Consider the following 14582-nt stretch of genomic DNA (forward strand, 5'->3'; position numbering starts at 1 on the left):
TTTCGCTGCTCACAAATTCCCCAACCTCTCTGCCTTGCATGTGCCTTTACCCGCTGCTCCTGCTGCCTGGCCAGGTGAGTCCATAAGGTGGTTCGAGCTTCTTTGGTATTTCGCGTTGGCGTCGGTAGGCTAGCCGGAATAGTTTAGTTTGGGTCGGTCGGGTCAGTCGCGCGTTCTAGTTTTTTTGGGGGTTGGGAGGAGCACTTGCATACCGGCAGCCTTTCAGTATCAGCAATGCAGCTTTCTCTCCTGGCCAGCAACTTTACGCCTCTTTTACGTCAGCACTTTCTTATCTCGCCGCCTTCACTACTTTTTCTACACCTACTAGTTTACGTTTTGGCTATAATTTTTCTGGCGGCCTAGGTAGGTAGGACTTCCAACTTCTACGCCAATTCTTCATCCCGAGGTTACAGTCGTCATCCCGAGGTTACAGTCGTCACATTCGCCACGGACGCCTTTCGGTCAGTTCTTTCGGTTGCTACTATCTTGCTCTGGCAGCAGCTTAAATCGCGTGTGGTTCGTCTTTCCCCCCTTCCCCCTCCCCCCGTCCCAACAGGTACCAGCTAGGCTGTGCTCACGCCCGCTGCGGGCGGCCCCGGGAGGCGGTGGTGGCGTTTCAGCGGGCGGCGCAGCTGATGCCCCGACATCCCGCCTTCCTGCACGAGCTGGCTAAGGCGTGTCAGGTGTGTATGGGTTTGTGGTGTGACCGGGTGTGGGGCCGGCAGCGCGACGTGTGTGTGTGTGTGTGCGCGTGTGTTCGCGGGTACGAGTACCTTCCGTACTCTTCCGTGAGGGGGGTCGCGCTTCCTTATGGAATTGTGCTTACGTGCGTATGTACGTCTGTATGTCTGTATGCATATATGTATGTACGTGTTGTTGTGTGGTGTTTGTTTGGTTTGGTGTAGTGCACTTTGTGATGCGAAGAGGCGACCTAAAGATCATTGCATCTGGCCAGGCCGTTGGACGTCCCATCGGGGCAAAGAAAAGAAGAAGTCGCTCACGCGCTTGCACAGAACTGTGTGTGTGGGGGGGGAAGGGGTGAAGAGGGGGTGGAAGGAGGGGGGGGAGGGGCGAGGGGCGAGGACGCTGGACAGGACCGCATCTTCCCGTTTCCTTCCGGGTGGGGCAGCTGCCCCTCCTGTGGGAGGGAGCGGAGGAAGGACGGAACCGCATTTGCCGCGAGCAGCAAAGCCCCTTGGTGAACGGAAGGGGACCCTGGACGGTTGGGGTTGATTTCCCGACTGGGGGATTCAATGTGACTGGGAGCACATGTGCACAACGGGCTGGCTAGGATGCGACATGCAAGTAGCCCCCGCTCAGCTGCTCTCCCAGCTGTCCGACGTGTACAAGTACGGACAAGCGAGAGCTGTCTACCCAGCCTGGAAGGGCATATAGCCCGGAGTAATGCCCCCGAGGCTTTCGTGGGCGGATTCATTGGTACTTCACTAAGTATGTTAATTCGTTACGAGCTAGCCAACACGTCCATATGCCGCATCATACGGGCGGACTGGATGCCCCAACCGATCCCATCAAAACACACCCAACCCACTCCGTAATCCTCTCTTTTGTGTTCGTCTGTTTCCCCCCTCCCCCTCCTCTCCCCTCGGACTGTTGCGCCTCTTTTCCGACCCGCCGGGGGCCCCCCCCGCGCAGGTCATTGGTGACCACAGCATCGCACTGGGCCACTTCAATGCAGTGCTGCAGCTGCAGCCCAACAACGCCCGGGCGCTGCTGCGACGAGGTCTCAGTCTCAAGTGCCTTCGGCGGTACGATGAGGCGGCAGCGGATTTGCTGGCGGCGAGGAAGCTGGAGCCGTCCAACCCGCTCATGCAGCTGGACATGCGTGCACTGGGTAGGGGGGAAGGTTGGCTGGGAGTACTGTGTGTTTGTGTGGGGAGGGGAAATGGGTCTGTGGGAATCAGTGTGGTGGGAGAGGTGACTGAAATAATTGACGCAGCTACCGGCAAGCATTTCCCTAAATAGACCGTCTTTCACACCTAGAGGCGGTAAGTATCCTCCCATGAAGAACGTCACTGTCATCGAGCTGACTAATAAGGTTGGTGGAATTTCCTCGGACATTCTCGGACTTTGCTATCTGCTGTTTTCAATTCCCCTAGCTTCTCCACTAGCTTCTCCTCTTTTTTCTCCACTAGCTTCTCCTCTTTTTTCTCCACTAGCTTCTCCTCTTTTTTCTCCACTAGCTTCTCCTCTTTTTTCTCCTCTTTTTTCTCCTCTTTTTTCTCCTCTTTTTTCTCCGGGATGTGAGGTGAGAAAGGGGGAGAGTGGGGTCCTTTTGGTTTGCGGGTCCGAAGTGGGGAAGGGGGGCCCCTTCCTCTTGGCTCGGCTGGAGGTGTCCTCCTCAGCCGGTTTCCGAGCAGGCTTGGAGGAAGAATACACGGCCCTACACGACGATGTAACCTGCCAACCAACTGATCTGTAACACGGTCCCCACAAATGACTTGACATTACGACCCCTTCCCGCATGGCGTTGCTGTGATGGGTGCAGGGAAAGTGAACTTTGTGGAGCTCTGCACCCCCGGAGAGGAGGACGACGTGTTTGTCCTTACGAAGTATTAGGTTGGAGCAGATTTTTGGGGTCTTGTGGATTTCGCTGTGCTGCGTACTGGATTGCAGTTACACAACGATAGGATGTCGAGGATGGACAAGATTGGGTGTCGGCTTCAAGGAAGCCGGAAAAAGGGCGGGGCCCCTCTGCATCCGTACAGGCCGGTAGCAAGGGTGGCAAGTGTGACAATTGATGGGTAATGTCAACATGGTGGGAGGTAGTGTTTGTGTAACGAATGTATTTTCGAGCGATTTCGGGACTATTCCGTGGCACACCCATCGGTTGCTGACCTGTATGTGGTCTACATGCGGCTACAGGAAGCACTCTACTGCCACAAGCTTCATCACGGCACGCTGCAACTCTTCGGAGGCCCCGTGCATTGGCCAAAGTAAATGTACAGACAAGCAGCTTGTGTATTTCATACAGAAATGAAAGCAAATTATGTTGGCCTGCTGGTGGCAAGTCGGATTGCCCATGCCGGCAAATGGTAACACAAGCTGGGTGTTCGAGTTATCATACGCCGTCATCTCAGAATTCCATTGTGAGATACGCGGCAGCTTTTGGGATGAAATTTAGCGCGAGAGGCGTTGATGTGGCTTTTGAGGTCGGTGAATGGAGGCAGCTAAACTTGTTTGTGCTCATACGATTTTTGTTGGCTACATGCGAGATACCTTGCAATAGAGAATGCTGTATAGTACCTATAACGCGTTTCAGCCGGGCGAGATAATATGTTTGGTCCGTTACACACACACACACACACACACACACACACACACGGACATGGGCAATCCTACAGGTCGGGGCCCCCCTGGGCGCTTCGCGCTGGGGCCCCGCCCAAAAACACGTGTTATTGGGAAGCCCAGCCTATGATGATACTCGTGCGGAAGAGGGATTCGATCATCAACAGCACGTCTGGCGAGGATGTTGGAGCATAGGTGGGCTCACCGCAACTCTGTTATTCCCTTTGGGCGCTAGTCTGGGCTGATAGTGCGGTGTTTCCTTTTCTCCGAATGGCTTTTAGGCGTTTAGAATTCGCCTTGGGCCTTCGGTTCGTTTGGGTAGAGTTTTACAGGAATGGGGTCACGCACCCCCGACATGTAACACACAAATGACGATATGACGACGTTTCTCCTGCTATGCGCGCTATATATAAGTTTTCCTGTGCGCATGAAGGTCATGTGCTGGTTTCTTGTACGGTGCGTGTGTACGATGTGCTGCGTACAGAGTCGTCAAGATGACATGCAGAGATGTTTTACGATGGGGTTTTAGCTTTACTCATGGCTACTTACATGGCGGTCCCTACTTTCTCCGACGTTTCATAGTATCCTCATCCTTGACTCTGGCACTGCGCCTCTTGGCATATTACATCCATCCGGAGTAGGTTACATGGATCACCTCGATTGCACTGCATCACAGCATTACAGGAAACTTGTGAAACGTTTTTGCATCACACGATTAGTAATGTCCATTTGGCAGTAGTGTATTGCAAGGGAACTATTCCAGCAATTTGGCATGCGTGTCAACCACCAAGGGATAGTATGATGCAACACATGCTCAAAATCTCGAAAAAGTAAGCTTCGTTCTTCTCGTCCACGTCTCGTCCACATCTCAATCATTGCTGCGATGTGTTATTATTGTACTGCTTAGGGTAGATACACCTGTAGCCTAGAAGCCTAACTTCCCGACCCATACCCATTCCCGGGCATACCCAACCCTAATCAACATGCTCCAGCCGTATATACAAAGACAAACGTATCCCGCTCAGTTTCAGAGCTTAGAAACCAACCCACACAGAACCATGCTACTGCATCAACGATCTTCAAGGCTTTAGGTGGCATGCATGGTACTTCTATTCGCTCGGTGCTAAAAACTAGAGCGGAACGTCTATCGCCACATCAGCAAACAGACACACAGTTTAACAAACGTGTATGCATTGTATGCATTCAACCGTGCACGACCGTATCCACATCTTCTCACCATCTCCACCTAGCCGCGGATCAGGAAAAAAGACCAGCCAAAAACAGCCAAGACATCCGACCAATCACTGTCCTAAACCAAAGACCCATCCTTCAGATGTACCATCAATCAACATCGAAACCCAAAACCCATTAGACCCGAGCTCGCCGGTTCGAGCTTAATTGCGGCCTGCAGAAGCGGCGCACCAGGCTTTTCAACCGTGGCAGAAACAGGCCCAGCCAGAGCCGGGTTCTTCCCAAACGCTAAGTACGGCGGATCTTCAGCAGGCGTTGATGATGAGCTCGCTATCCCCGGGTCGCACACAGGAACCGGCATACCCGCCAGGCGCTGCATCCAACTCCGACCCAGATAGCGATGTCGGTCAAAACATAACCGTCTGAAGCTTCTCTGGAGAAGCTTGGAGCTGCCGGTGATTAGGGTGCCCAACATGTGCAACAATCGGAACAGGGACTCGAAACACGGATGCGCGGCCTCGCCGCCCTTGGAGCCACCCAGCATACCCGCCAACAGCGCCAGCGGCAGGACTGAACCGAGCAGCGCGCAGGCCTTGTCACCAGGCAGGAGCGAGCAGACCACCAGCAATGTAACTATAAATACTGGGAGGATCACGGCAGGATCCATGGCCTTGCCCGCCCGCGCCTGGGACACGCCCGCGGCACCGCCGACAGCCGCACCAGCTCGCGTAATGGTGAGCAGCTGGGACTTCAGGGAGGCGTTCTCTCGCGCAAACTGCTCGAGCATCGCACGCAACTGCGCGTTCTCGTTCTCAATGTTCTGCGTGTACACAGGCGAAGGGCAGGCGCAGGGATAGCAGAACGTGTCAGCGAAGGGGAAACACACGGAAGAATTTTAGATGTGATATATTTAAGCGGCTCAGTTGCACTCGCGACCAGCAAGCGCACACACCTAACACCCGAACAAGCGCCACAGCTACCAGCACATTCATGACTTGTGCAACAGACAAATAGTCGCCTTAGCTCGTTAGGTGCATTATCGAAAGACGTTTATCCCTACCTTCAACTTCTCCTCCAGCTCACTCCACATGGCCTTCTTTCGCTCGCGCGACCTCGCCGCGGTCACACGGTTCTTCGCCAGTCGCCGCTGTCGTCGCCGCTCTGCTGGGTCATCAATTTGACGCCAGTCGACCTACAAGCATGAGGCAAGGAAAATTTGAAGTACGGTCGCCTGCAATTTTAGCCTCAGCGGTCGAGAAGGTAGCAGCAAACTTCCGCTCTTCAAACGAACTGGAAATTCCATCTCACCTCCGGTGCCTTGCGCTTGTTGCCCGTTGTTTTACTCTTGGAGTCCACCATTTCGTGGTCATCGTGGTCAGTGTCAGAGCTGTCTGTGGAACAGTCACGACTTCCCTGACGACTTGTCCCTGCAGCCTGGAGACTGCGCGCTTTAGCATCATCAACGCACGCCCCAGCTGCGGGGCCCGCGCCATAGGCCGCCTGAAGCATTGCTGTCCACATTTGTTGCGCGGCCGCTGTTGTCACAAGCCGCGGAACAGCAAGAGCTTGCTGTACTTGCAATGGCCCAAAAGATGCTTCCGTCCCACAAGCAAGAGGTGCAGGCAGCGCAGGCTGCTGAGCGAGCGAAGGCGAAGTCGCAACCTCGGACTGACTCGAACTCGAGGAAACGCAAGGCGCCGTTGCAACGGGCTCCACAAGAGCTGCCGGAGTCGGCGCGACAAGTTCTTGTGGTTGCACATTTGAAGAAGGCTGGTCAGACTCCGGCGCATTTAGGAATTGTAAGAGGTCGTCAGTGAAGAGGTCATCAAGATCGTCTGGAAGCTGAGGAACGGGCCCGCCTTCCAGAAGCGCTACCAGATCAATACCCTCAACATCCATTGCTGCGCTGTTCCTATTCCGAATCCTCTACTTGATCCCGACCGCAAGGGGTGACCCACTGCGCGAATGAACAGATCAATATAGCTGTCTAATACAATTAACTACTCTAAATATGTAAGTTATCAGTGAAGATTAGGTGCTCCATACCTACTTGTACACACTGCTTCATGTATGCCGAAGTTGAAGAGAAAGTGAGCAGCGTCACGATGGGGCCCCCCTGGAGAACTTTCGGCCTGAACTGGACTCGGAAAGTACAATAACACCTCCAATGGATTCTGGGACAAAATACACGTACGGGTCAGCATGTTGCTACCTGTCAGAGATTTATATATGCACCTGCTGCAGAAACGCACGGCTTCCCCAACCGTTTCAGCCCGCCCCAGAAGTTGCCTTTTTTTTTACAACGGACGGTGCGAGGCCTGCTGGACAACAGAATACCGGACTGTGATATTCATCCGCCGTGATGATTATGGGTTATGGTATGGTGATTGTGGTTACATCGCCATCTTTGCATGACTTGTGCGCTTTATGGGCTGCCCATTTCCTCCCTGGGCAACCCCTAAACTACAGGTACTTCCAGGCGCGTATCAGTTGTCCCATACGATAGATGTAAACCATGAAGCCTTACACAGCGCGTGCACGCGCTCTGCATGACGCCCAAATGCCTGCCAGAAACCGAATGGTCGCGATATACGGACTGCCGGGCTGCCGATAGCTCCCGTATCATGAACTCCCGCATCGACAGTGTTGCTGCACCGTCCTCAAACAGACCCCAAACCGCTATACATACGCACGTAATGCTGTGCTTTGGGGAGTTGTTTCTTGCAGCACGCTGTTACGATCCCGTCCAAGACGATGTACGGTAAATTCTGGTAAATCTACGAAGGTGGGCGGGGCGCGGGCACGGGATGACAGGTCAACACTGGATCGAATGCAGCCCAAACTCCTTGTCGCGACGAAAACTAACAGCAGCTGCGAACAGCATCAAAGTAGCGCATGACCACCTATCACAGATTCTCAAGGTGGCAGCAGGGCAATGAGCAGTGCCTTGCCCAACTACACGGCAGATTCATGCGCTTGCTGCGGTTTGCCGAACCTTTGTCGCCAACGGCTCCTGGCCTCATGATGAGCCAGATATAAAGAACTTGCGCGCGAAGGCAGGCTTAGACTTAGACTTCGGCAAGCAACGGGACCCATTACGGGACGGCCCGACATCACGTGAAAACAAACCGAAAGAACCGAACCGCCGAAACAAATAAACAGAGACGTAAATCTTCACGTACGATAGACCTGACCTTCATTGTCTTGGCCTCCCCTCCTTAGTCCCTTGACAGCGTGCGGGGGCCCAACGAGACAAGGAATAAAACACGTGTGTATGAGGCGCTGAGGCGGAGAGATGCGAAGAAGTTGCTTGTTGTTCATGCACCGTTTGAAGATTCCGCAGAGTGGCTATTTTCCCCGAAGTAAGGCGGTGATTCGTGTCGGCTGCATAGTCAACACCTGCGCCACGTGTGCAGGATCCGCGTACTGGGCCCCTATGGCTCCGCCTGTAAAAAACCCTTACTCCAACACACCCCTGAGTTGCTCTCGCCCACCTCCTCCATCCCCCCCGAGCACACAACATGACTTTTCGAATCGGGGGAGGGTTTGGTTGATTGATTTCTGTGTTTAGAATCGGTATCTCGATAGCCTCTGGGTGAGTGGATTCCCCCGGCTGCGCGGCATGTAGTGGGCGCACGAGGAGAACTTGAACTGGGCTGACTGAGCTTGAGGGGGATTGCGCGGATTTTCCCTAAGGAAAACTGCTACTTGCGGACGGCATACTACAATAAAAGTTAACTATTTTTGTTATTTGTGAAGTGTTTTTTTATTATCCTAATTATTACCAGTGTTAACTCCACACCAATATACAACAAACCAATAGATTTGGTGGTGAGTTGCCGAACCCAACGAATACATTCTGAAGTCGGATGGGGTGAATGGATTAGGGTGCCCCTCTAGCAGGGGAGAGCAGGGAATTGCCTCGGAAAGGAGGCCACTGGTGAAGCTTAACCACCCTGTAACAACAACAAACCAAGCTAGGGTCGGGGTCGGGGTCGGGGTCGCGCGCTTTGCTAATGCTCTGACTGGCAACAAGCGCGCTCACAACCCCCCCGACGTGGACATGTGATTGAGTGCTCTGGGGCGAGGACGTGTGCTGTGTGTGTTTCGTCGCTCCATTCAACCCCGGGGATCAAGTGCAAGGCAAAGTGATGGGGGAAGCTGGGGAAGCGAGGACAAATAAAGGGGAAGTATAAGCTTTGGATGAGTCTGGCGGCTGCGCACGCGGGCAGGGAGCATATTACAAGATTTATCCCGCGTTCAGCGAATTGTGAGCTTACGTAGTTTAGGCTTTGGTCCCTATCTAGGCTTTGGTTCCCTTTGGTCGTTAGCCTCCTTCATCACTTGCTTTGTATGAAGTGCGCGATAGGATGGTGCTTATAGGCGATCTGGCAGCCCTTGAGCCCTCGGCTCATATTGGGCGGTTTGCAGCTACGGGGTACGCAGCCCCCTACACACGAACACACAGACAGACACACACACACACAGACAGACAGACACACACACACACACACAGGCACACATACACAGACACACACACACACACACGAACACACGGACACACACACGACCAGACAACAGGTCAGGCCGAGGTCCATAGGTGGCGACCAAACGTGGTGCCTAGGGTTCTTCGCCGAGCGGGGGACGGAGACGGTCCCCACAGTCCTTTTAGGCAAAACTCGATAAATCGCTTGGAGGTCATTTGGAATTTTCATAGGAGCATCGTGAGAGCATAAGTGTCTATTACAGTGGACCATGCCGTAAGTCTCGACATCAAAAGAATGGCGCCGGGCGGCAGCACTACCCAGCATGTTCTAACAGCTCAAACGCAATGATTTGCGAGAGATGCTCCAGTGGATTGCAAGAATGAAACCATGGAAACACTATAGCGTCGGGCCGTCGGCTGGCACGTAAGGCCCAATTGCATCGAGCCACAATTTCGATGCTGCTTGCCATGTTCACACCCGTTGTAGTTGTCATTGGCTGAGAATTTGCTGCACTTATTGCACCCTAAGTTCAATAGGAAATTGTCATGGCGTTCACCATCCCGAGCAAGGCTTCCGGCGCTGCTGTCGTTCGGGCGGCGTCTGCAAAGAGGAATGCCCTTGCCCTCGTCCGCTCGGGCGTGAGTACCAGCTTCAAGGTACGCGTTTGATTTGTCCAAACAAATAAAGTTGGACCCATGTCAAATCCCTTTTGGTGAGAAGCGGAGGTATATTTGGCTGTCGCCATTTGTGCAGGCCCGCCGTAACCTTGTGGTGAGCAATGTGGCTGCCCCCGCTAAGGAGCAGTGGCACGTGACCCTTCACGGACCCGGTAGGCAGAATACCTAAGCATCCGGTTCATAGTCCACCTGCATTGACTGCCGTCTGAATGGTTTCCATTTCCGCTGCGTGCTGTTAGCCGGGATTCCCTCTTTCTCGGTCGCGTGCCTGTTTGATGCCCCGGAGCTCGGCGACTCCTGTACTTGATATTAGCGTTCGTGGCACGCGTGACGAGTAACAGAGTAGATGCGCCGAGATGCTTGTGTCCTCGATAGTTGGAAACTTGCGCGCTGCTTGACTCGATTTCCCACTGAGGTTGTCGTCGCTGGACAATTTGCTGGCTTAGCGCGTTGCTGCTGTGGGAAGGGGTTTGCGAGGGGGATAAGGCCCGCAGGTGTTGCCGAAAACATTTTTCTTTATGCTCTACTTCCTTACTCGAGAATGCTACCGGCTGCTTTACTGCCCCGGCTGTCTGTCTTGCCTTCGCCTAATTTTATGATGGTGGATACGTACCTTTCCACGTTCCGACATAACATGCTTTCCAGTCAGCGCTCTTGTACAGCGTTGTACTGCCCAAGTGGATGTTGTACTGTTGGAAATCATCTGGAGGAATCGTCGCACTCCCTTTAGGTGCCGTAGAGACACCGCATCCCATGCCACCGCGTAAGGGGACTCACTGCCCCTTGAGGAGGCCCCCCTTGGGGAAATGGCGGGTCAGGTGCTATGGGTGAAGGACATATTTTACCGCCAGCAAGCAGAGTATAAGATTTAAATACGAGGGGTTGCCGTTCCCTCACCTTCCTTACTTACCTAAGGTGGGTAACCTTACCTACTTTTTGCTTACCCGTTTCCTTTTTGAATTTTCTTTTACCGTCCCGCGCTGATTCATTTCTGTTTGACTGTCCGCTCAGCTTTTCAAACCCTAAAACCCAATTCTTTCCTAATGCAGCCCCCAACAGCAGCGATCGTGCCGGCCTGCCGCAGCTAATTTCCAAGGAGCAGGTCCAGGCCCTCGAGGTGGGAAATGCCGGGAAGCGTCGTATGTGTGGGGGCGCGTGTGTATGTGTGGGGGCGCGTGTGTGTGTGTGTGCATGTGCGGGGGTGCGTGTGTGTGTGTGGGTGCATGTGCGGAGAGGTGGAAGAAGAAGTGCAGCGCGTGTTGCGGAGTTCGCGCTCCTCAGCCGACCTGGTGGTGTGTTTGCACCTGTCGCCTTCGCCCATGATGCTTCACGCGCCACTGGTCCGTCTTACCCTCCGGCCCCCACGATGCCATCACTCTGCCCGTTTACCGCCGTCTAGGCCGATCTGGACCAAGGCGCCTCCATCGCCGCTTTGCGCCGCTTCAATGACAACCTGCGCAACATCCCCACTGACCGCTGGGGTACGTCACGTCCTGTACGGCGGGTTCTCGGGCCCGGGGGGGCCCCCTCAAGGCGTCAAGAAGGAGGGCCTTATTGCGGGTCGCGGTTTGAACCTGGCAGCGTGTCTGGGGAGACGGGGGGAGTGTGTGGATGGGGAGCAAGCGCAAGGGTTTTGGAGCTATAAGGAGCCGGGCTGCTGATGTTCTGTATGTATGTCCGGGGTGGTTGCGTGTGTCTGGGCTGGCATGCGTGCGAGTGTGTGTGTATGTGGGGGGGGGCCCGGGAGTACTCGGGAGAGAGCGAGGGGGTGGGGCCCAAGTCGGGGTGGTAATGGCGGTGGTGTCAGGTGGGAGGAGGCGGGGAATAGGGCCGGCGGCATTACCGGGCCCCAGGGGCTCCGGGTAAGAGGGTGAAGCTGAGGCGGCTGCTTCCGGAGAAAGCGGTTGGTCGGGCGCCGTCAGCACGTGCATAGCATAGCATAGCATATCGCGATCCGCCCCCCTTGGTGACGGCGTGCCCGTCTTCCTAACAACCTTCCGCCGGTTCGTTTGTTTCCCTTTCAACCCCTTCCACCCACCATGCCTGCGGATATCTCCCCTCCCCCTCCCCTCCCCTCCCCTCCCCTCCCCTCCCCTCCCCCCCACCAGAGGCCGTTCTTCGTCCCGTGTTCAACGAGCTGTGCTTCAACCTGGAGTCCTTCAACCCCGCCTTCACAAGCTGCCTGCTCATGGTGGGTGGTATGGAGGAGGGGGGGAGGAGGGTTCATGGGGTTTCAGAACGGAACATGTACGACTCTATACCCCTGGTCCCTAACCCACCATTCACCCGGAGTTGACGTCATCTCCTCCGCTCACCCCCCCAGGTCCAACGGACCATCGGGGTATCCGACTACGTACGGCGGGATCTGGCGCTCAAGAACCTCATCCAGCCACTGGCGGGGGAGTACGGCATGCACAATGGCCAGGAGCAACGTGAGTTTGATTGTTTGTGTTTGTGTGTGGTGAGGGTGGTGGTGGTGGTAGTGGTAGTGGTAGGCCCATGGGTTGATTTGCCCATTTTTGTGCGCCACGGCTCCCACCCCCCGCCCCCGCCCCCCCTCCCGCCCACCCCTTCCCTCCCCTCCCCCCCAGTCAAGACCCACCGTGAGCTGTTCTCCGACTTCTTCACCTCATTGTTCGGGTACGACCTGCAGCAGCTGCTGTCGGACAGCCCCCCTCCGGCCGCAGCCCAGCTGCTCTTCAACCAGATGAGCCGGGACATCATGACCGGGGGCGGGCAGAGCAGCGAGCCCCTGGAGCAGGTGGGGAGGAGGGGCCGGGTTTGCCGGGGGGAAGGGGGGGAGAGAAAGGGGCGCAGGTTGCTGTATGGCGGCGGTGGCGGTAACAGACACAGCACGTGGAGTCCTCTGGTTCAGAGTGTGTGTGTGTGTGTGTGTGTGTGTATGGGGGCGTGTACGCACCTACGGGTCCCACTGCTTTTCCAAACCCATCCGAGTCCCATTCCCACAACCCCTTACCCAGCGGCTCTCATACCCCCTACCACATACATACGTACATACATACATACATACATCCAACTTAATAATACATACATACATACACCCTCACCACCAGGCCAGTTATGCTCTTGGCTACAACTTGGCGATTGAGTACCTGGCTGACTACGAGAAGACGTGGATGCTGGATAGCTTCCGGGCTCTGGACGAGCGGATCTTCCGGGGCCTTGGCAAGAAGATCGATTGGGTCTTCCTGGAGGTGCATGCTGAGGGTGGGTGCGAAGGGGGCGGAGCCGGGGAGGGGGGGAGGGGGAAAAACACAGCAGAGAGGAATTGTGTATGTGTATGTATGTGTATGTATGTGTGTGTGCGCACACTAGCAGTGCGCTGCTCCTCTTTATGCCGTCGTAATGTTTGCCTCATTGAGCTGATTTCAGCAATTTGCCAGGCCTATTTAGGCGACATTTACGGGCCGATTATTTACGGGCGGTGCAAAGGTGGTGGCATTTTCCGGGAGATTGCGTCACCGTGGGGAAACTTTCACCCACCGATGGCGTGTCCACATTTTGGCGCCGCGGACGGACCTGAACATTAACCTAGGCCAATATAATCTGCCGTACTGGACCGACACACAGACGGACTGTCGGTCCCCAAAAGTGGAACCCCCCCGTAACAACCCACCTCCCCCCCCTCTCCCCTCCACCGCCACGCACGTGCACGTGCAGGTGAAGCCGAGCACGCCGCTATTGGCCACAATGCCGTACTGAATCTGACTCCCGCCGACCACACGCCCATCCTGCGCCGCGCCATGGCGGACCATGACCGCGACTTCGCCGCCTTCTACAACCGCATTGCCGATATGCTGGAGGCGGGGATGAGCGCGTAAGGCAGTGGGAGGGTGTGTTGTGTGTCTCTGCGTGTGCGTGTGCGTGTGGTTGTGTGGGTCACGTTGTGTGTGTGTGTGTCGGGAGCTGGGGGAGTGTGGCGGGGAGGCGGAGGATGGTGGCGGTAGTGGTGACGGTGGTGACGGTGGTGATGGTGGTGATGGTGATGTTGATGACGGTGGTGCCCCGTGTTTTTGTCGACCTGGTCGGCTCGTTAAGGGGAAGCAAAAGGGGGTTTGTTAAGGAGGTGGATAAAACGACCCAGACGACCAACATGGACTGTTATCCTTACGCTATATGTTGTACAGTGCCGTACTCTGCTTTGCAGTGTCGTAATTCGTGTGTCGTTCAGGTTATCTTGTTGTGTACACACACATGCACAGCTTCCTTTTCCTGCGGGAAGATGACTTTTTGAAGAAAGATGTTCGCCCCACGGGTGTTTTTTTTGTCGCTGCCGCGTTTCCGTTGCTGCTGCCGTACCATTATAACTACTACTACTACTACTAGTGCTACAGCGCTTCTGTAACAGCGACAGGCTTCAACGCGAATATAATCGAATATCGCCGTGAAGATGCTGACTCGGGCCGTTTTGACAAAAACGGAGGAGGGTCCCTCTGACGATTTGGGCCCGGCCGGCCGGCTTGTGTATCACGGAATTGTAACAAAACGAGAGGACATGTGCACACCTGCAGATTGGCTTGGAGGTGGTGTCCATTTGCTTTTCCAACGCGAGTAGCGATGTGACGTCATCATTGCGCGGAGAAGTCTCATGATGGGGGTGCCGATGGGGAGTTGCTCTGTTGTTGTTGCTCTTGAAGGCCTCCAAGGTGGCGGTGGCGAGTGCAGAATGTGCGAGTGTGGTGGTGGTGGGGGGGGAGAGTGCAGTAAAAGGCGTGTGTGTGTGTGTACGTGTGTGTGTGTACGTGTGTGTACGTGTACGTGTGTGTACGTGTGTGCACGTGTGTACGTGTGTGTGTGGACGTGTGTGTACGTGTGTGTGTGTGTGTGTGTGTGTGTGTGTGTGTGTGGACGTGCACCTCACGCAGCACGTGCCACATCAGAACGCGCACGGTCTAAGAGT

General features: G+C 55.0%; 3 protein-coding genes across 3 annotated transcripts; 2 read left to right on the forward strand and 1 right to left on the reverse strand.

The window, feature by feature from the left end:
- Nucleotides 1-556: 556 nt before the first annotated feature.
- Nucleotides 557-2577, forward strand: VOLCADRAFT_119734 (uncharacterized protein; the record flags this gene model as incomplete). Its single annotated transcript, XM_002957569.1, has 3 exons — nt 557-683; nt 1654-1864; nt 2507-2577. Coding segments are annotated over 3 exons (408 nt in total), but the record flags the coding sequence as incomplete, so codon positions are not given.
- Nucleotides 2578-3934: 1357 nt separating this feature from the next.
- On the reverse strand, nt 3935-6535 carry VOLCADRAFT_121646 (uncharacterized protein). The gene is made up of 3 exons (XM_002957597.1): nt 5806-6535; nt 5558-5689; nt 3935-5317 (listed from the first exon to the last, which is right to left on the reverse strand). The coding sequence occupies exons 1-3, from the start codon at nt 6394-6396 to the stop codon at nt 4652-4654; spliced, it is 1389 nt and encodes a 462-aa protein (XP_002957643.1). The 5' UTR covers nt 6397-6535; the 3' UTR covers nt 3935-4651.
- A 2946-nt stretch (nt 6536-9481) lies between these two features.
- On the forward strand, nt 9482-14521 carry VOLCADRAFT_107753 (uncharacterized protein). The gene is made up of 9 exons (XM_002957570.1): nt 9482-9640; nt 9738-9813; nt 10711-10778; nt 11061-11142; nt 11770-11852; nt 11985-12093; nt 12253-12422; nt 12736-12889; nt 13343-14521. Exons 1-9 carry the CDS (start codon nt 9530-9532, stop codon nt 13501-13503), a joined length of 1014 nt encoding a protein of 337 aa, XP_002957616.1. The 5' UTR covers nt 9482-9529; the 3' UTR covers nt 13504-14521.
- The last annotated feature ends 61 nt before the right edge of the window (nt 14522-14582 follow it).

This window comes from Volvox carteri (genome assembly GCF_000143455.1).
Source record: "Volvox carteri f. nagariensis unplaced genomic scaffold VOLCAscaffold_76, whole genome shotgun sequence".
NCBI lineage: Eukaryota > Viridiplantae > Chlorophyta > Chlorophyceae > Chlamydomonadales > Volvocaceae > Volvox > Volvox carteri.